We start from the raw sequence: 22,540 nt of genomic DNA, 5'->3' as shown, positions 1-22,540 counted from the left end.
CAACGCTTATTCTTTATACTGTTGGTGCATCTCTGATCTAGAGAGTGTAATTAAAAGACAGTGAGGTTACAATTTTCATATCAGATATGGTACAGTACAGAGCAGTTCATATCGCACAACATTAATTATGTTCGGTTACAGCTAGCAGATGGCCTTGGAATGACTTCAATGTCGTAATTCATACAGGCTGCACATTCCCTTTTTAATGACATCAGCAAATCCCTTGAGAAGTTCATAGTGGCAGAAAAGAAAAGGAAAATACATGCCAGAAGTCTAGCATAAATTATAATACATTAACTTAGGGAGAGAGTGAAGAGAGAGAAGGAAAATATCCAAGTGGAACAAAAGTAAGTAGCCCTGTCTGTGAAGTTGAATACTTTTCCTTTTAAAAGTCCTTCTTGTTTAAGAAATTAAGCATCTAGCAAATACTTTTAATTACATCATACTGCTTTGACTATCAATGTTACAGAAATCATTTTTTTGTCGAGAATATACAAAAAAAGTTTCTCAAGTAATGTGCTTTCACAGACAGCCATCCCTTTAAAAATGTATTACATTTATATATAAACATTACATGCAAAAATGCAAGTCTACACAATTTTGTATTAATAAGTGATTGCTTCACCTTTTCAGTTTCCCTGATCTGAATTTTTCCACCATGATGAATTGTTAAAAAAAGCTTGTGACAAGTTCCTGTTTTATTTACTTTCAACTCTTTCTTTCAAAATATTAAAATAAATAGGAAGTTGTCACTTTTCCTTTAAAAGCATGACAGTAGCAGATGAGTATAATTTCCAGTGACTATATGACTTAAAATTCTCAGTGTGACTTGTGCTTTCACATCATTTGGAAGGAACTGTTAGTATCATTACACCAATACATTCTAGTTTACTCCCATATAATCTTACATGACAAAGAAGTCTCACTACTGGTGCAGCTATACCAGCCAAGCTACAGTTTTGCTTGGATCGCTTATACCCTCTGCCAAGCAAAATAAGGAATACAAGCAAAAGCTGGCATAGTTACGCTTATATTATGATGCTGATTGATCACTAACCGCAGCTCGTCCTACTACTGTCCAACACAGCTATGTTGCAACACATGCACCTGCCTATAGGCATCTATATAAAATTCATCATGAACATCCTGATTTTAATCCCTATGATAAGCAACACCATCTTGTCTTAATAGTATTTCAAAAACTGAAAGCTCTGCAGGTATGAATAGTTCATTTCATAAGTTTTAAGACCACCGGTTGGTGTTATCATCTAAACTAAGAAATTGGAAATTCATAGGTTGGCCCAGAAAACCACATATTTGCCAGGCATGTTGTCAGAGGTAAATAAATTAATACGAATAATAAAGCAGATCAACAAAATGATCATCAAGACCCAAAGGCCTTAAGACTATGCACTTCTGCAGCTGGTTCTGCAGAGGGGATCCGAGAGGAGCACGCGGGTTTAGAGAGCGTGTGATGCACGTGTAGTGTAACTGCCCCATATATTACCCCACGGATCCAGAAACAGGTGAACGTAAGTACTCTAGCTCATCGTTAGCCACACAAACGAACAGAGACTCACACAATCGTCAATTCAGGAAATGTTAAGATTACCGCGTTTAATATCACACTTAGGGATACACTATCCAGACGCACCGGTGACTCAGTGAAGACACCACAAAACTACGGGCAGGCGCTACTGAAGTATTACACAAAGCATCCAAATCCTTGTGAAAAAATGAACTGAAATGGGAAGAACGTGCACAAAGGAAAGTTTTAATGCATCTAACACCGACACATTAAACAAGGGAGTTTTATTTACCAGCTAGGCTGGATCCAAATTTGAGATGTGAAAAAATCAGCTGCACCTTTACATCCCATTGAAGAGTGTTGTTCTGTGCTTATTCCCCTTTAGGAATAAATCTTGAATTTTTTGTAATTTTAGAGTCCAAAATACAAGAAGAGGGCCTGCTCCTTATGTCGTGTTTCTCTCTACAGAACCTCACAAAAGCTGAGCTCTTATGAATTAGGAGTGTGTTCATTAAAAACAACAACAAAAAAAACCCCAAAACTCTTTTTTCCACATTTCTCAGAACTCTGGGCATCAGGAAAGACAACTTTCTTACTCAAACCATCCCTCAAAGAAGGACAGAAGAAATCAGTCACCAAGACTTTAGATCAGACAAACAGTAAATGGTGTATGAGCTCGTTTTTCAGCAACATATCAGCAATGTCATACTGTTAGGAAAATGTTTTAAAATTATGCTAATCACTGGTTGCTTTCTAGTTCCCGGCTGGTATAAATGGTACTGAAAGCAAACGCAACACAAGTAAACATACATATGCAAGCTATCAACAACACTGTCAGCTTCAATGTGATTCTCACATGGATCATAAAGTAGAACGCAATGAAGTAGAGAAAACAAAACCAAAATACAAGGCAGTTGCACATTTTTGTGTTTTCATTACGCACGAAATTAAGTTAGCTGCCATTATTGCCTTGACTTCCTCGCAGCTCACCTCGGAGAACACACCGAGCTTTATTTCCCCGTTCCTCTTTACCTTTTCATAAACTATTGCACCAGGTTGCACAACCTTTGGGGCTGTGCAGACCGCAATGCTCCAATGCTGATCCAAGAGCATACTTCCGTGGACGTCAAAGAATGTCACATTCCCATATTATTTACTAAGAGAGGACGGAGCAAGGGCAGTGGAAAAAGAGGATAAAGTGGCCTGCTCTTCTGTGCCCCAGTACAGAAACAAGGGAAATATAACTGAATGCAAGAACTAGCTATGGTGCTAGTATTGCTGGCAGCTTCTCCTGCCCCTCCAAATTCACCACGAGCACGCGCTATGCAGGGCAAACAGGCATGCGGTGCAGGCACCACGCTATCCCTTTGCTCCCTGCAGCTCCAGAAAAAAAGCATGCCCCAAAGTCACTAACTAATACGAGAGCCACACAGATAAATCACAGGTAAATAAATATATATTTACACTTATTTTTCATCTTGCTCTAACTGGACTGAAATCATAAAGCTGACTAGCTCTGTTCCATTTTAACTAGATGACACACTAGTTAAGAAAAAACTTAGAAAGAAAAGTAGTTGAGAAACCAAATACTTGATCCCACTGCAATTACCAAATCTACTCAAATGTTGCAGCCACCTCACCGTGTAGAAACACCTTGCAAGAGATACTCCATTAGTGAAGAACAGACCACAGCTCCTTGCAGGTGATTGCTCTCCAGACCGTGAAGCATACTTGCTTGTCCGGCCATCTGCGTATGTATAACAGGTCTACCTTTTGCTCAGAACTATTTATTATAATGCTCACTGGTGTCACACAGCCTCTTACTCCAGAAGTAGCCCTCTCTGTCCTTAACAAGGCTACCTGTGAAGTAAGACATTTGCAGAGAAAGGCTACGGAATCTGGTTCGCAATTTGTTCAGTCTAAAAATAAAAGTCAAAGTGAATGCACAGTCACAGAACACTTCTGTTGTTACACCAGATTTTTTCTGAAAAGTTATTTGGAAAAATAAATCTCATACTTCACATTGAAAAATCCCAGGACGCCCACTTACCTGTCCCCGTTGTTACAGAACTGCACTGCAACTACTTTGTCCTAAATGGGGGGGAAAAAAAGCAGTAAGTGCTTTGTAAGCTGAAAAGCTCATCCAGAAAGATCTTAATGATGAACTTCAAACAAGCAAAACGCATCTTTCCACACATCTCTTATAACACACACTCTTACAAATTTATGACCAGAAAAATTACATTTGAAGTCAGAATTTCCCCAAACAGTCATTTGGTGATAGTCATTAAAACAGAAAATCCGGAGAGGCATTTGTGAATTTGTGTTGCTCCAGGAGACGCTCAGAGGCACAAGTGATTTCCGCGTCAGTCACCGCAGCATGCGCAACCCGCTGTAAGCTCGGCCTGGGAAACTCTGCACCTTTTAGGCTCCACACAGTCAACAGGAATAAGACAGACTCTGAGCTAGCGAGTGTAGCCAGTAGGTACAACACGCGACAGGAGAGAAAATGAGTGACTCGGCTAAAAAGATGATCACACCGGGTTTGCAACCTTTAAACCTATCAGGAAATCACACTGAAATATCTTGTTGGGAAAAAAAAATATTTGTAAACTTTGGCTTTATTTCCACATTTAATTGCTCAGAAACAAATATTCCATTTTAGACATGGTTTTGCTGTTTGCTTTTTTTTTTTTTTGGCTGCATACCTGTGTTGGCCACATGCATTTGCTATTCTTTACTACCACTGATGTTTCTAGCTTCTAAAAACTAAGCATCCAATTTTGGATGTCTTTCAGGGGCGGGCTGACAGCAGCCTGCAGTATTAGGAAGAGTAGACTTTCAAAAATTAAAGGAATTACAATTTATTCCAAACTTGAACTGTCAAATACAGAAAACAATCTCTTTTATGGGTAAAATACTTCTTAAATTTCTTGGCTCAGAGCTCTAAAAGACTTAAACGTGAGAGCCATGACTCCCATTGAAGTTCAGTGAATTAATTTAGGCCTGAGCCTATTGTTAAAGCGGGCAGCAGCGCTACGAAGGTTCAAAGATAAATGCTCCAAACTCCTCACAAGTAACAGCCCTATCAGTACTGCTAGAAGTGACCATGCACTTAATAAATAATATGATCTTGACCTGCTCTCAGTAACAACTAAGAAATGAAGAAAGATTTGACAGTTATTGACACTTTCTTATTATCAGGCTTTATTAAAATTATTTTGAGACATTCAGTAGTTTTAACAAAAGTTATCAAGACTCAGAAACCTAAAAACTAATATTTAAGGTCATCATATATATATTTAAAATAGAATTTTACAAGAATGCTTCTGCAATCCATGCAAAAGGATACGCTTAAGKTTTTTTTTTTTATTTTCTAAAACTCTTATGTTCCAAATTTGACTGCATATTCTAAAATCAGAACTACTTTTTTTTTTTTTCTCATTACAAAGATTTTTGGTCAAGACTAAAGTTAAATACTCAACAGCAAATTTAATAGGAGAAATGATGTCTTGCATGAAAACTGCTAACCAGAAGACCTACTTTAATCCCTCACTGAATCACAGACTTTCTTCAAGAAAATGAGAAAATCACTTAGTCCTGCGACTTCCTGGGGGAATAAAGGTTTTTCTGGAAGGATAAACTACATAAAACACACACTTTGAACACATCTGCCTCAAAGGAATTTAAAAATAAATATACTACAAATTTCCAGTTGTTTAAATATCACAGTGTTGAGAGCCAGCCGAATTCTAAAGACAGAGAACAACTTGACTATGATGTACAAATCCAACCTAACTTCCTGAAATGAGGTAAATTGGGGGGGGGGGGGGAAGATTTGCTTTCTGATTCTTCTCTTACCGTATGAGATTCTAACTCAGCAATTTTCTCCGGAGATTCCGAGCCCAAATAATAGATTCTTATCACGTGGTCAGTACTCCCTGTTGCAATGAACATGCCACCTAAGAAAGACAGTGTCTTCTGTGAGAAGAAAAGCCACCCAAAGAACTACAAATTTTAATCACTGCATTATTATCAAAGCAGCACATTACAGGTTGAAATAGAAAATGTCAATAGAATAAAAAGATAGAGCCTGAAAGAAGTTAACATAGACAATTTTTCTTTGATCTGTGCTTTCTCAGACCATATCAGCTTTAACATAACTACGAGCTCTACAGTATTTTCCAACCATAAACATTTGTGACCAAAGAAAGATAATATTCCAAGTTACAACATTCATCCAACAAATTATTCTGCTTTCCCTCAAACTGTGGTGCTTTCAGCCTATGCAGAAAATAGACAGAAAATAGTTTAAAATCCTCATTGGTCAATATTAGGCAACATATTTAAGTGAGTTTTCAATACTTATTTGAAGCGCATCAAAAAAAAGTATTGCTGAATCAGGTGTCAGAGACTGAACTATTTTCTTTTAATGTTCATTTGTTCTCTGTTTACAATATTGCACAAAAGGGGCACTATTGTGTAGTTCATGGCACTGACATGGTTTTAGCAAGTTCAGAAATCCTGGTTTTAAAAAAGGAATGTGAGCAAGGATCATATGACTGCAGAACAGCTCTCAATTTCAGAAATCATGTAATCTTGCTCTGTAATATCACTATTTTTGAGAACTGAAAGCTGGAACAAAGGACATCAGTGAAGTTGACATTTTCAAAAACATCCAATTCACAGTAAGAACTTGGTCACCTACCGATAATTCAATACATTGTTTTATTATTTGTTGTCCAGTGTAAAGAAAAAGCATTAAAAAGATTACTGAACAGCTGTTTGTTAATGAGATAACCCAGTCTTGCCCCTACACTCCCAGGCTGGTAAAAACTTGATTATTCTGTCAAGAAGCTCCACGTGCAGCCTAGTTAGCAGAAGGAGAGATCGAGACTGCTCAGTGGGAAACACTGGGAATTACTGAAGGCCAAAGATGTCAAAGGAGAATTGATCCTCCTAGAATTTAGCCAAATTCTGGAAGATTAGCAGAAGTGTAATCTTTTAAGCAGAGGCCAGCTGTCTGCCAGATTTCAAGAACTTTTCATTCCAAGAGACTAGAACTTCACAAAGAGAAAACTCGAACAGGGCAAAACAACAGATTGAAGGCTTTAGCCTTCCTCTGAAATGGTCAAGACATTTTAACTTAAGTTAAAAATAAATAAATCAGCATGAAACAGATACTTAGCATGGAAAATTTCAGTTCAAACAATCACAATTTGACAATGTTGTAATTAACCGAAGATGGGTTTAATGCCATTTGTATTTAAAACAACCTGAAAGTCCTGTCACCAAAGGAACTATTATTCACAAAATACTTTCCTCCACTTTATAATGCATACATACCAGAACTGAAAGATGAACAAGATATCTGAACACCAGGCCTGGACCTCTCTGCAAATTTTACAGGGCGATCCCTATTTGCAAAAACACAACATTTGTTGTATTTTTCGTTAGTTTAATTCAGTGCCATACAACAAGAACAGTGCACAGCAACTTAGTTGGTAATGACCTTAAAATCCTTTATTTCAGAATTCGTACCCAAGTTTGCTATCACTTATTTTTGATTTATTTGATAAGAAAACCACCATTTTCTAAATTGAAAAGACTGTTTTAACTTATTTGTCATTACACTCACCAACTCAAATATATTTAAAACAGAAGTTGTGGAGCTATTGGTCTACTAAAATTGACTCCCTAATGACTGTGGGTTTGATGACATCTGCAGATGGGTGTTCTTCTGATTAAAAGCACTGAAACTTCTTTGCCTGCACATTTTAGGGAAGAATGTGGTCCTAAACCTGAAAACTGAACATTCTTCCACAACATTGGCTTGCAAAGGACAGAACTAATAGCCCAGACCTCTGTCTCCCTTCCGGGTCCTAATGGTACAGACTTCGTAACACACAAGAGTAGACCCCTCTCTGCCCCCCACGCTGGTATGGCAATCACTCTAAAACTCCAAAGAAATTGGCCCTTTATTTAAAATAATTATAATTATCTAAACAGGCTTACTTAAATTTCACGGTGTTAGCATGCCACTGCCAGAAACAGATTGTTCCGTCAGCACCAGTAGAAGTGAGGTATCGTGTTGTTCCTTTTCTTGCTGGAGAGAACTAAAAATAAAATTGTAACAGTTAAATCAGCTAACTTCCTTCTTCCCTTACATGCTGGAAACTTGTAACTGGACCTAACAAGAGATTCATGTTTCATGACGAACATATGAGCTTTCCCCCTGGGAGCAGAGACCTGTATCAGGAATAACTTCACAATCTGAACTTCCATAAAAATAAAGCTGCGAAAATGGAAGATATCTACATTTTGACGAGCAGGTCTTTGTTTTTACTGCACAAAACTTAGTAAATTGAAGAAATGAAACAGAAGTCTAGACCCTCTTATTTAAGCAATAAGCTGGGAGATTACTTCTTCCTAGGAGCAGAACTGGACCAAACATGGTAACACAGACAAAAATAATTCCTATATCCAAGACCAACAAATAGCAGCAGCACCATCGGATCCCCGCTCCCGCCGTCTTCCAGGAGCTCTTCTCTGCCTCCCTCCAGGGTAGAAAAACTTTTCATCCTGAAGCTAAAGGCTTTCACTTCGATCTCATAATTGTAGCAATAACTTAATCCTCTGGCTACTGGATAAATGAATCAAGCAGTGTTTACATTAAAAGCAATGACTAATTGTGGTGATTTGTTCTGATTCTGATCGTTTTCTATACTATCAAAGTGTGGGGAGGCTATATAAATAAAAAATGCACAGAATGCAAAACTAGGATGCAAAATATAAGCCTCCAAAACGCCATCTTAAAGTAAATAACCTGCGGGTTAGTTAAATCAGACAAAATTGGAAGCGCAGGCAAGAGGAGGAGAAATCACAGGGACTACAGGCATGTTGGAGAGGACTTGATGACTCAAAAGCAGCAAGGCTGCCGAAGGAGGGATTCCCAGACAACGTGCCCGCACATTTCCCTCCTGTGCGTGCAACCTGCCAAATTGCAGAGATTGTCTTTTCTTTATTCTGGAATTTTATTTTGTTGGATGTTCTCATCTGTCTGCGTGCTTTGTTTTTTCTTTTTAACTGATAAACTGCAAATTACCAGCCACCATTGACTGCGCCACCTCTAGAGAACCAAATACTGGCAGTTTAGTCATTTTTTACTGCTCTGCTACTGCTCACTGGGCAGTTGCCATGTAACAACTGAAACTGCACAGGCACAAGTGCAGATTCTCGACAAACCCTGGTCTGTGCTGTGCTGTGGCAGCTGCAATGTCTTTGTATGCTGCAATATCCAGGGCAGTTCCTTAAAAAACAGACTAAGACACATTCCAAGCAGAGAAGCAACGTGGAATGAGGATTTTTAGCAGGCAGCATTTCTCTGAAAAATAAACCTTCTGTAGGAATGCAGGAATGTTCGTTAAGTCTCTGTGCAAGGACTACTAGCAAAGCTGCCAGGCTTTTTTCACCGGATCAGCTAGCTGATCTGACACACTCAGTGACCATGCATTTGCTAGGCCTGGCAAGAAGGAAGCAGTGGGACCACACAGTTAAATGTAGCTGGCAGAAGCAGGACCCGGCAGAAGCATGGGGCAAATCTACACCGCCAAACACAGATAGAAAGTTCAGCCCCTACTGCTAATCCACGTCTCTTGGTACCATTTTAATTCAAGGATTTAGGAAAATGTTGTTGCTTACCTGTATGGAAGTAATGGAAGCCGAGTGCCCCTGCAGCACTGCAAGCGGGGCACAGGTTCGAAGACACCAGACTCTGACCACTTTGTCACAACTGCCCGCAGCCAGCAGCGTGTTCTCGTAGTTAACAGCCATGTCGGAAATTTCGGCCGAGTGTCCTCGCAACGTTGAGAGCAGGCGCCCGTCATCTGTAGCCCAGATTTTGACCAAACAATCATCTGACCCCTAATGCCACACAAAAATTTCCAAAGATTATATAAAATAACATACAGATGTTCTGCGTGCAGAATACACAGTGCAGACGTGCAAGCAGCTAAAGCAYCACTGAGCCATGAACCTGCCAGAAGGACGTCGGTGGGATCCCAGACAGGCACAACTACTGAATTTAGGAATCATTTTGTGGCATCCGGGATTTAGATATTCATACAGCAGAAACCACTGTTTTTATTTCATGCTAAGATATGATTACTGCTGCTAATACAACTCGTCCCAGTACGGTTCAGTAATAAGTAAGGCAAATTTAAGAAGATAAAAAGTTTCATTATACGCTATAAGCAGATGCATTTATCTGTGTAAGCAATCTCCACTCAGTAGTAAAATCGGACTGATCACAAGACTTGAGCTCTAAGCCAAAAGAGCATTTAATCATCAGGCATCTCAGCGCCTCAGCCACGATCCAGAGCTGGAGTCAGCTGTACCGCAAGGTTCAATTTTTGTTAATGGAAGGATATTGAGCCGCTCCAAGAGAGAAACTGTTAAATACCATGTGCAACTGGAATATTATGTCAAAAAGAGGTCAGTTAGGGACAGGACACAATTCAAAAGTATATTCAAAACAGATTACTGTAAAATACTTTCACCTACATTAGCAGCTACATAACTTTGTACTCAACCCCAGTCAATAGCTACAAGAATTTTTTTTTTTTTTAAACAGAGTTCATAAGCCTTTACACTATTCAGATACCACAAAACCCACTAATTTTGCCCCTAATTTCTGGGGAAAAAAATTCCTTGAGCATGAAAAGAATCCAGAGGCATCGGAGTGCTCGATTCCGGTCTCAGCCTCCATTTCTCCAGTGTGCTACTAGGATTCCATTACATTTCCAGGAACGTAATACGGAAAACCTAAACATAACGTCAACATCATTTGATTTTAAATTACTCGATTAAAGATTTAGAAATTAGTTATATCATTTTGACTTTAAATTCATAGACAAATCAGTTTCAGTACTTCACATAACTGCAGATTTTCTGTGGTATAAACAAAAATAGAAAGGCCTCACTGTGATCTAGTATAATTATTGTAATAACATCCCTATTTGACCAATTTATAGTAAGCAGAGAAGCTAGCAAGATCACACAAAGGCAATGACTAGCCTTCCAGGTAACGTTTCTAAATGGCTATTGCTAAGAGAGAAGGCTGGTGAGAGAAACAGAGCAAGAAAAAGACATGGCAAGAATTAACATTAACAGTTAAAAGATGCATTATTAATTTGAAAAATCCAGAATTAACAAATACACACAATAAAAAGCAAGGGTAGTATCACCGAAATGTATGTTAATATACTCTAAAGAAAAACTTAGAATAACATTCATTTATTCACTAACATATTACAAATTACAGCAGGTAAATTTTGAAGAGTTGTAAATAACAGATGAAGTAATGAGGCCTTTTATTTATCATCAAGTTTTTACTGAAATGTATGGGAAGGGTTGCCAGCATTTCCAAAATTACCAAAAGGTAAAATTTAGTTAAAAAAAAAAGTATTAGACTTAACTCAGCATGCAAGATCATTCCAAATTCTGGAATACCGCAGCTGCCACTCAGCAAGAAAGTCAATAAATACAGAAAAACGAGCACACATTTCAAGTGAAGGTTACAGGCTCTGGATTGAAACAACCTTTCTGTAAGGTTCTAAATGTGGAAGCAAACAGCTGGCTAAGATTCAGTTTACTGGAGTCATGAGCATTTTAAAAAAAAACAAGTTAAATGAAAATTCATCCAGAAAGAGACAATTTTTCCCAAACATTCCAAGATTTTTCTTCCCTTCTCTTCTGGAGGCTGCATCCGCATCTCAATCAGCAACTAAGAGGCTGTCGAAGGACTCGGAGAAAGAAATCAAACCAAGCAAATCAATCTTCCAAGAAAAGCACAGTTTTTAAACTTACTGTAAAAATTCTTCTTCCACTGCGATCAAAGGCTATACAATAAACAGATGAGAGATGCCCCAAAATCCGCTTGTGCATCTTCATGTGTTGATAGGTGGATGTTGGGAACAAGTGGCTGAAACGTCCACATCCAGTTAATTGCCTGGCAGAAATGATATTTACTGCCAAAACAAAATGAAAAAGAAAACTAAGGCATTGATTTTCTCCAGAACTCAAAGTAAATTAAAATTAAATCAAACATAATATTTGATAATGTCATTTAACAGCTTTATTATTTTAATTCATAAATCTGAACCTCCTTAGTCTTCTCAGACCACTCACAGAGAGAGGATTTCTCAACTTTAATTTTTACACATATAAATATATATGTATATATATATAAATAAAAATTTTATACATAAATATAAATTTTACCCATTCTTCAGCTACAACAACTTTTCTTCTGGCTAAAAAAATGTATATAGCAAATATATGTGTGTGTGTGTGTGTGTGTGTGTGTGTGCGCGCGCTATATATATATAAAGGCTATATACTTTTATATAACATTTATATATATAAATGTATCTGCAAACATGTATTTGAAGTACACTTACTGCATGTCTCATGAAAGTAACTCGAAGAACGGACTCTGATACACAGGGAAACTTGCTTTTAAGGAGTATTTTCAATATATAGTATTTAAACATATGACAGTACAAGCCAATTTTTGCAGATTTCTTGATAACCACCACTATTTGAAAAACAGTTATGTTTTGCTGTGACCGTAAGAGACTGAAAACCTTAAATACAGTAACAGAAAATATTTCACACAATTTCCCCCTTATGAGTTTGGATAGCATTTAGCAAATGATAGGAATTATTACCAGTATTTAGTAAAATGGCTCCCACAGACTTATTTCATAAAAAYCACAGACAATGCAGGCTCAGTTCAGCTTTATTTACACTATTYGGAAATAAGAGGATCAGAAAATGATAGCGATGAGAAGATTCAGAAGTATCAAGCAGTGATTTCCCTAAGCCACGCGCAGGGAGTCTGCTTGGTCATAARCTGCCAATAGATGCATTTGTCTCATACAGAATCCAATAATTTTTAGCAGCAGATGTACTTCTTTATCCTATATCATTAGGAAAATTTGATATTAGTAAGATATAATTTCCTTGTACTAATTAAGATAATTTTATTCTTGAATGATAATAGTAAAATTTTAAGTGCTTTTTTTGTTATGATAAAAATCTTTCTTCAGAGTGGATCCAGATCATGTGGGAGGTTCAATGGCCCTCCACGTATGTTCCCCACAAAACCTCTATCACGATAAGCAGTAGCTCCAAAATCATTTCATTTTTATGACAGTGTAATTGAGGAATAAGAAGCGTGTGGCACCAATGGAAAGAGCCCCGATCAGAAGAGTGGCAGCCACAAAACAAAATTGCAAAAAACCAAAAATTACTTGAAATTGCTACACTTAAAAGTCTCTTACAAAAACAGCCTGTAACCTAAATGCACAAAAACATCAAGTAAAAAAGCACTACTAGCAGACTCAATGAAGATAACTATGAATCTCACTTCCTTGTCTAGTAGAAAGATTCACATCCCAATTCTAATCTTTGATTTGATACATAATTTCATAATTGCTTTAGGTATTTAATTTTATCTATCCTAATTTATAGCATTTGAATTTTGGATTTCAAAGTTCTGAGAACTTTTTTTAATGATGCTTCAAGACCTAACGTCAGCGTAGAGGTGGGTTTGGTTGAGCACCGGCAATCGCAGGCTTCCTGAAGAAACGCCTTAGCTGGGCTTCACAGGGGCCGCTATGAAACTCCTTAGTGCCTTGCAATCCTTCTATTTAATACGATAGTGAACAATTTGACCCATTTTCTTAATTGTGTCATCATATCATTGCCTATCTACACAAAAGAGATTACAGAAGATGTTAAAAAAAAAAAAAAAAAAAACTACAAAGCTATTCCAAAGGGTTTCTACCTCGCAAGACACTTCTGTATCATTTATAAGATTGAAGCATTTATACACAAGTAGACAGACAAATGGGCAATAAAAATTCATTGTTTCCAGATTTGCAGAAAGCATTTATTTGGGTTCTCAGCTGTATGCTCTGAAATTTAGTCTATTTTTAATCACTCAGGGCAATACAAACACTACGCACGAGAAAAAAAATACGTTGCATAAAAGGTGTGCATATTTGCAAAAATCATCAGGCTTACACCATGACCTTATCTTCAGTCAATATTTGTTTTTTCATGTAAAGATACATATTCAGCAGCACTAAAGAAGCAAAAGGCACTGAACCAACTTAATTTACTGCCTACCTACTATTCAATTGATAGCTGTTAAATCGAAATTGCCTCCCCTAGCAAAACAAAAATGAAATCTTTAACCCTTTTTTCCGCCTCTCACAGGAGGTCACAGAGATCCTGTTGCATGAGATGCAGTACAAAGGTTCCTCCAGGTCAGCTCGTGCGTTATTTTTGTTCTGCTTTAACTATGTCAGCTTAGAAGCTAACGTCTTAAAAATGTTACACCTCCCTTTCCCCCACACTGTGGGCACTGTTATGCCAACACAAGAGATGTAGTCATTGAAAAGTATGGTAATTCTGCTGTGCCTTTTAGTGCTTGAATCATTTAAATACATAATAACAGTGTATCTGCCTTTAAACAATTTCAAATGGCTTTGAATCTTTTTTTTAACTACACAAAGAATTATGTGAACCAGAAAGGTATATTCACATTTCAAAATACTCTCAATAACAGCAGTACCTCCCCTGTACTACCAAGTGTACATGTCCTTTCTCAAGATCATTATACCTAAATATAAATATATAAATATATTATAAAAATCAAAGGAAGAGTTATTTTGAAGAGTGCTTCTGTGATTCTGGAGTACAAATCTCTGTGATCCTTCTGAAAATTTACTACCACTATTTGTCGTAAATCACATGAAGGAAATCCTAAAAGGTATAAAGAACAGTCTGGCCCCTACGGACTCATCCGGTCATTCAAGTGGCACTCAGCACCTGTCTTTTCCAGTTGATTCCCAGATTTGCCATTGATTCAGCCTCAGAGAAAGTGAAAGCCATTTCCATTTTTTCTGCATCTATTTCCCCATTTGTACATTGGGGAAAAGATTTCTCAACCTTCAGTGGAGAATCAAAAAATGAAGCACCCTGCTTACGAAATGCTTCGATCTGGAGTTTCAGAGAGGTGCAGGAGCTCTGCTGCGCCATGGGCAGCACCGTCCTTACTGAAGCAACAGCATCTTTGCACAAACAGCAGTATTCAACGGGTGGGATTCTCACTGTGAAAACGCTTAGGGTTGGCCAAACACACGTGCCTCACACACACAGTTGTGTGTTGCTTTTCGTCTTCTCACGCTTTATAAACTATCAGTGCCTTCAAAACAAAAAACCCCCATACAATTCCAGTTCTTGTATCTTTTGGTAGAAGACTAATGCACATAACATCTAAATAGGGAATTACGCACGCACAAGATAAAAAGCCCTGTGAAGTTTGCTTTCTTTACTACAACGATGTTATTGTACTCACAAAGCCTAAAAGCCTTTTTAAAAGAAAATCCCTGTTCCCACACAGAGAATTAGCAACATAGTAGCCCTAAAAACTTCTAGCAACCTAACTGGTCGCTCTACTTCATACCATACTGAGCCTGAACACCTCCAAGCCTACCCTCCTCGCTATTTTCTGCCAAGAAAACCTTTTTCCAACTGTACTGGTGTTGTTTTACCCAGAAGGAGAGTATATCCGGTCTCCTTTTTCCTAAAAAAAAGTAAGTTTTCTCTGTAAACTGAAGGGTCTTCTCAGATAATGAGTTTTTCACTTCTAGCTGCTTAAATGGTTACTACCTAGAGGCAGAGATGCCGCTGAATCTTGTTACTATGAGGAGCCTCTACCAGCCAAGATATTCTTACTCATAAGCCTCGTGGTCTCCAAAATATCCACGACTGCCACATATAACTTGTCTTATTTCTGAGATTTCTGAGCTCAAAAAAGATTCTAGGATGCAGGATTTTTCTTGCAATAAGCTCTGAGGAACCCAGACTCCCGGCTTCACGGAGCGACAGCTGGGTTTTCTCTTCCTCAGGATTTGCTGTAAGCACCTTGGCCTTTCCCCGAGCATCGGCATCGCCGCGTCTCCCCCCCGGCGTGCCGGCACGCTGAAACCCCGGCTCCCATTAACGCCTCCTCAAGCTACCAAGCTGTGGTACTAACTTTGGGTGATGTGGTAAAATACATCCTTTTTTGGTTTCTTTCTCACAGCCCTTGGTCCTTGAACATGCACATTTTCCAAAAAATGACAGTCCGCAGTGCAAGTATGTGTGTAGTTGCGGAGGGAAGTCACATACGTTGTACAACAGTAATTCTTAAACTGGCATCCCTGCTACTAGAGACGATAACTTCCATATAAAAACACTTATAAGAACACTGGTGTAGGGAGAACAAAATAAAAAAACCCACAGCAAAAAAAAATAAATAAAAAAATCCCAGATCAGACACTAGGAATTTCAAGGTTAAGTTACAACTTTAAAAAGAATTAAAACATTTCAGTGTGGAAAAGTTACTTAGCTAGAGCCATTTTCAGAGTGCTTTAATCTGCCTCTCTCTATAAACCTCTGCCTCACTCCATTTTTTGCAAGCACAAATTGTAAATATATATATATATATATATATATATATATATATCAGTACAAATGGTTGTTTCAAAAATATTTTCCCCAGTATTAAGGGTAATGACCTCACATCACACTATTTTACCTGCTCAAATAAGCACTATAACTTCATAATGTGAACATAACATTTTACATAGCCATGACTTGCAGAGAGCATGGTGCCACCCTGCCATAGGGCCTGGTCCAGCACGGAGATGGGGCACCTCTTGCAGCATGCAGAAAAAACACAYCACAAGTCTGGATTTTATAGGAAGACCAGGAAATAAACACAGTGGGTTCAAACATTTACAAAATGTCTTTTTGGAGAGCGGGTGTGTGGCCACAAAGACCACCAGACTTGGTAAAAGCACAGAAAGAACAAGGTGGTCTAGCTTTCAGAGCTGCTGGCTCCTTTAGAGAACAGAAACATCACTGATTTTCTGATCTCATCAGACCACTGCTATTTGGCAGAACCAAAGTAGCTGCATTACCCTGACTATAARTTTTCATACAGCTGAATTTCTTGTGCACTGGGAGCACGCCGTGATTTTTCTGGTTCAGAAACTCAGGAATGTTGCTTTCCCTAACAATAGTTACCCACGTTAGGATTTCCATACTCAGGTTAAAATAGTTCTAGTAATCACCTAAAGAAGGAAAACAATCTTTCTAAACCAATTTGTGTAGTCTGCAAAAAAAAAAAAAAAAAAAAAAAAGTTCTCTGGCAAAACCCAAGTAGTATTCGAAATCAGGTTTATCCCACAGGAGTCTATCACATTGGTCAGAAAAGTCTTCTCAGCAATCTTTCCATTTTCTGATTGGAAGAGTACAAAGGCAACACTAAACATACTGCTACAGCAAAAGCTGCAGAGAAACAGGCTAACAGACCGTCCGCACAGATATTTGGCTTGTTATCCTGTTAGCAGCGGAAAGCTATGACAGCATTTCCCCTTTCCCTTTCCCCAACAGATCACCACAGACCTGAGACTCGACATGCAAACAACATGTTCCTGCAAATGACTTTCGTGGGTTGCTGCTTTCCCAGAGCCTCTCCCAGCCAAAAGATCCCTAACTCTGCCTAAGTACGCTGGGAAAAGGGAACGCTGGGGTTTTTCCCCTCCAATTCCACCGTGCATCGCATTTTATTTTGGAGTATGGAGGAATACAAATCACCGTTCTCAAAGTCCCATCCCATAAGCAGTCACATTTCACAGCAGAAAAAACACACACAYGGTGGCAAGCTTAAATCATTATCGCTCAAAGGGAAACGATATAAGAATACTTTTACCTGCTATTCCTGCACCTTATTTACCTGACTACACAGGCAATTATGCAATCGTTTCATTTCACTCATGACCACACATTATTATGGGTGTACATTACCCGAGACCAACTACTTCAGCAAGTTATTCCAGAAAACTCACGGCTGTCTCAGCCTGCCTAAGCCAGCACACCACGGCAATTCAGAGCCATACTGGAAACGCAAGGAAATGGGGTGTATTTCTTCATTTTGGATTTTAAAACCAAACACACGTGCTGCAGCACCTGTGGCTGTCACTGCTCACCAGAAAAAGCACCAGTTTTGCCTGTTCACAGAATTCAAGCAAAGTATGACAGCCKGATACAAGCTTATGTTTTAAGCAGCAACACAGGCAACTAAGTATCATGTAATTACAGATGCCCTCACTCCAGCACTGCGCGTTTAGACCTCACTTTACTGCTTTACCATTTCCTAACACATGCTTTAGCTTTATAACCTACTACACATAACACAAATATGCAGAAAAGAGTTTTTGACTTCCAGTACAGGAACAACAGTTGGGAATTCCAAAAATAAGCCCCTTTCACACATATAGCTTGTGTACAGTCTATTTTCAGTATCTTAATCTTTACATATATTTCCTCTCTTACTAATAACTTATGCACATACACTAAGGCGGACTGTCTTCCTCCAGGAAGAGATACTTATAAAAATAAATTCCTGGGTAGAAAAGACAAGTTTCYGTATAAGAGTTTTGTATGTCTTAAACAGCAACAATTCATTCTGTTCTCTAAGACACTATAAATAATAATACTGTGCTAACAGCACAGACCTCTGCCACGACAGTATGACAAATGCTAAAGTCTGATCTGCTACTACAGTTCATTAATGATATTGCAGCTTCCAAAACACATGGTCTAAATCTCTTCTTATTAAAGATTTCATCCAGGAGCCCTTATAGAAATACAGCTTCTATAGAAGTTGAGTGTGTGCAATAACTCTATAATCTAGCCTCTTAACAACCCATCAACACAACTGCTAATAATACAGTAACTTCAGCAACAGTCTAAAAGAATACACAGAAATACATGGAAATAGCCAAACTAATAAAAGGGAATTGTGCTTTCTTTTTTAGTATTCACATTATAACTCAAACTGTCTGACAAAAGCAGGAAAATTACTAATCTAATAGTTGCCTATGTACTAGTTCTACACAAAAATCCATTTCTTTTTCCTAAAGAAGACCCATATTAAGATTGCTCTTCTGTCATACTATTGCCACAACACCACAGACCTTATCCAAAGTGGGATRCTATTTTCACTAGGCTTTCTCACTTTCATTTTTGGCAAAGATTAATTTTTAGTAATGAGAGAGAGAGAAAGAGCACAAAAACACAAATAGTGGAATAGATATGGTAGAAATAGAAGATGGTCATCATGATCCTTGCAGCTTCAAAGGAGAAACTCCTGGCAGGGAGGATGGAATTTACTTAAGAAGAGAAACTTTTTCCAGAAATAAGGCAAGGATTGTAATCAGTAAGAAAACTATCCTAATTATTTCCAATATTATGACTTTTAAATTAAAGTAATAATGACAGCTGGATGGAGTTCAAGAAAAAGACTTCCCATTACATTTTGAAATCTTTCCATTTAATAGAGAAAAGAAACACAACTGAAAGGATGCCCTAACAAAACAGGAGAAGTCTACGCATTTGCCCAAACATTTATGGAGTGAATAAAGATAAAAATACCCTAACAAAAAGCAAATCATGACAGACTGGACTTACATTTATTCCTGAAAGAATCAAATTTGCTTGCTGTAACAATGGCTAATGAAAGTTTAGATTTTACAAGGGAAACACTTTTCAGTTTAAGCAAAATACAGAAGCTCTTAGATAGCTGAATGCCTACATATATATGTGTTTTACACAAGTTCTTTTTCTGACTCTGTAGACTACTGAAACAGAAGTAATACAAACRCTGGGTTGGTCATTATTTCCTTTTTGGAGAAGGATGTTGCAAGCAGTCTGTTTTCTGTCATAGTCAAACTAAAATGAAATCTTGAGGCAAAATGTTCTCTGGGAGCCAGACACTCTGTTTTGGATAAGGTTCCTGAACGAAAATACTGTCTACATGCTCCTGTGACCATTTCTATTCAATTGTATATCTCCATAACATGTAGGTGAATCATAAAAAATATTTAAGCTTATTGCCCTGCAAACAGGAAGTTGACATGCAAAGCTTTTCAAAGCGGCCACAGCGGTTTAACATGTGTACACACACACACTGTGGAAGTCTTAAGTCTGAATAATGCAAAAAACAGTTATTCTATTGCCAGTGATAATCTTTTTTGATTAGTTCATGGTCAATTGTCAAAAAAAGCCACTAATGAAAATCCATAGTAGCGTTTCAGTCAGTAAGAGTAACTTTCAGCTTGGACATTGACAAAGATACAAGGAAGAAAAACACATTTTATTTATGTTTCAAAACTCACCCACGTTTGGTGGTTTCCCATAATTTACAGGTAGTTCGGGAGGCCGGCCTCTGTGAAGAGCCGCAAAGGCAGATCCTTTCCATAATGTATGTCTGAAGTCTGTATTGGCAAGATTAACAGCTGGTTAGTGAAACAATCRGCCACACTGGGTCCAACTGACCTATTCTTCCTAGAACGAACAGCATCAGGAACCATTCCCAACATCCTTGCATGTCATGCCTTGGCCTCCAGGCGCAACCGTTCTCTGGGAAAATTAAGATTTGCCATTTTAAATAGTTTGTGGGAATTTAAYGCTTAAAGGAGGTTGATACTCCGATTTCTAGGTCCTAGTGCAATACGACTGGAAATGTTTTCAGCTTATTTTTGCTTTGCTTTTGGTGAGTAAGGAGTCTAAATCTTATTGAAAGAAAAAGAGAACAAAAAAGGTAGGAATTGAGGCAACACTGAACTTTGGTACGGTTTTAGTCCTCCTGCAGTCCCAATATATACAAGACCCTTCCTCGGGAACTATACATTTGGCAATATATACACACACACACACACACTTCACCCCAAAATGGGGAGAAGGGACGGTGGTTTTTTTTCCCCAGTAAATCTGTTTTCCTGTAATTGATGGCAATATGCCTTCCCTTCAGATTCTCCTCTGCACCCCACTCCCCCAAAAAACATCATTTTTAAATGAAGACTGATTCCTTTAAAGGCTCTCCAGCTATCCGTTGCCAACTGGCCTCCGAGAGCCTTCTTTCTAGAACAATACTGATTTTTCTGAGACTGTTCAGAGTGCCTCAGAAATTAGACCTGGACTTCTTCCATTTCTGGCCATCTGGAAGGAGAGAAATGAGCTTCCAGGATGAATGAGAGCTGGAACAGAAGGACAGTGCCGCAGATTGGTGGACCTGTGTATCACCATTTAGATCTGCGAACACGAAGTGCACAAGCTCCTGTGACTCAAAGACAGACTCCTGAGAGYGCCTTCTGACTAAAACCCAAGCTGTACCAAAGTATTATAATGAAACACATTAAAAACTGCACTCATGCTTTCTAAAATAGACTAAAATAGGCATAAATACTAACAGGAAACGGAAGCTTCATATTAAAGCACAACTTTGGGGAAAATTAGCCATGTACATCGACTTTGGAAAAGGTCTGTTACTCCATATTAGCGAGTGTTGTTTACACACCAAATGGCACAAGGCCACCTTTTCCTGAAGAAAAAAAAATACCCATAAATCTAGTAGAAATCTCTTTGCAATAAATTTGTCACATGGCTTATCAAGTGCTACACCTTTCAGTGACTCATCTAACCTCTGTCCCCTAATTCAGCCAAGAAACAGTCGTTTCCCTGCATAATCTTGTTTATTTTCTCTTTGCATTTTTGTTGTTATTTTCTTCTAAGATGGAAGCTGAGTATAAAAGAAGAAAAGTTTCTCTGGAAGGTTGAGGTCTCCCTCCAAGCCTGCAACGTTTCACCCAACTACAACAAAGTATAGGCAAAACAAGACCGAGGCCCAAAACTTCAGGTAAGGAAAAATGTTTGCAATCAGCACATGCTTCACGTGGTATCCAGCGGATCAGCAGAATGCTACTGTCCTTTTTAGCATCAGCGTCACCTCACAGGATGCAGTAAATTAAGTGCTCTGCTGCCAGTGAAACAGGAAGGTCCTGCTCCCCGATCCCTGCTGCGTGCTCAGAACGATGCTCCTGCTGTCAGTGCAGCCTCCCGCACTCTGATCCTTCCATGAGCTAACTTAATTCATTAAAACAGCAATAACAGATTTTGCAATAGTTGAGCTCTCTAAATCAGCTCTGGTTGCTACAGGGGAAGAGTGGCAGGGGCACACAGTACGGAGAGAGGTGAGCAACCATTCTCACTAGCGGATGGCCCTCAGACGCGTTCAGCTACAACACAGAAACCGTGCTTTCAGGATCATTATCTCAAGCAGGACAAATTTTCAAAAGGACTATGACTGCTATTCTATTCATGAAAGGAACAGGGGGTGTCACCAATTAGCTTTTAAGCAAAGAATGGTAGGAATTATCACTGAAGAAGCAGTCCCATCTTCTCTGACCCTCCAAATGCTACCCTGCTCTTGAAGCTGACACACCTGTCTGCATGACCAGTGAATCAAAAAATGGAACAAATCAGCCTGAAAAATAGCCCAGCAAAACATATACACTGCTGGGTTATTTTAGACACACACATGTACAAATATTTTTCATATACATAAAAAAAACAGCTATTTTTCTGCTGGATCAGCTCTCTAATCCAGTTCATCCCATAGCTCACACAAATACCAACCCAACATGCAGGGCAGGGGGGGAGTAAGTAGCAAGATCAGGCAAATGTAGACAAGAGCTGCTTAAGGTGGCACTTTAAACAAAAGAAACGTAGATGTAACAGGGTCAGCAGCAGCTGTATTTTAGCAAGACTGCAACAAGAAAGCAGGAGCTGACAAGCACATGAGATAAACCGGGTTTCACAGATATCACAATACAAATCAAAACAAAAAAAAATTTACTCATTAAAGTAACATGCAATCACACATAAATTGAAAATCTTACCTTTTGCTGCCCTTAAAAGAGACTGCCGTCCAACCCCTAGCAACGTCTGCACACCGAGAACACTCTGCGGGATTTCCTTCTCTAAAAGGGGTCCAAGTCTCTCACAGATCCTAAGAAGATAATCCGGAGGGATGTGTGCATTGACAGCCAC

General features: G+C 38.5%; 1 protein-coding gene across 2 annotated transcripts in view; it reads right to left on the bottom strand.

The window, feature by feature from the left end:
- BRWD3 (bromodomain and WD repeat domain containing 3) overlaps nt 1–22,540 on the bottom strand; it is a 54,971-nt gene extending 32,431 nt beyond the window's left edge. For both annotated transcript variants that reach the window (XM_026066132.1, XM_026066133.1), the window contains exons 1-8: nt 22,390–22,540; nt 19,828–19,926; nt 11,396–11,556; nt 9,230–9,451; nt 7,544–7,644; nt 6,875–6,945; nt 5,390–5,490; nt 3,579–3,619 (exon numbers count right to left, since the gene is read on the bottom strand). In XM_026066132.1, coding sequence (XP_025921917.1) covers nt 3,579–3,619; nt 5,390–5,490; nt 6,875–6,945; nt 7,544–7,644; nt 9,230–9,451; nt 11,396–11,479 — 620 coding nt within the window. In that variant the 5' untranslated portion in view covers nt 11,480–11,556; nt 19,828–19,926; nt 22,390–22,540. The remainder of the gene's footprint in view (nt 1–3,578; nt 3,620–5,389; nt 5,491–6,874; nt 6,946–7,543; nt 7,645–9,229; nt 9,452–11,395; nt 11,557–19,827; nt 19,927–22,389) is intronic.

Source organism: Apteryx rowi, unplaced genomic scaffold, assembly GCF_003343035.1.
Source record: "Apteryx rowi isolate R43461 unplaced genomic scaffold, aptRow1 scaffold_24, whole genome shotgun sequence".
In the NCBI taxonomy this organism is placed as follows: Eukaryota; Metazoa; Chordata; class Aves; order Apterygiformes; family Apterygidae; genus Apteryx; species Apteryx rowi.
The sequence above is the reverse complement of the archived record's forward strand: the minus strand, read 5'-3'. Positions and strand labels throughout refer to the sequence as shown.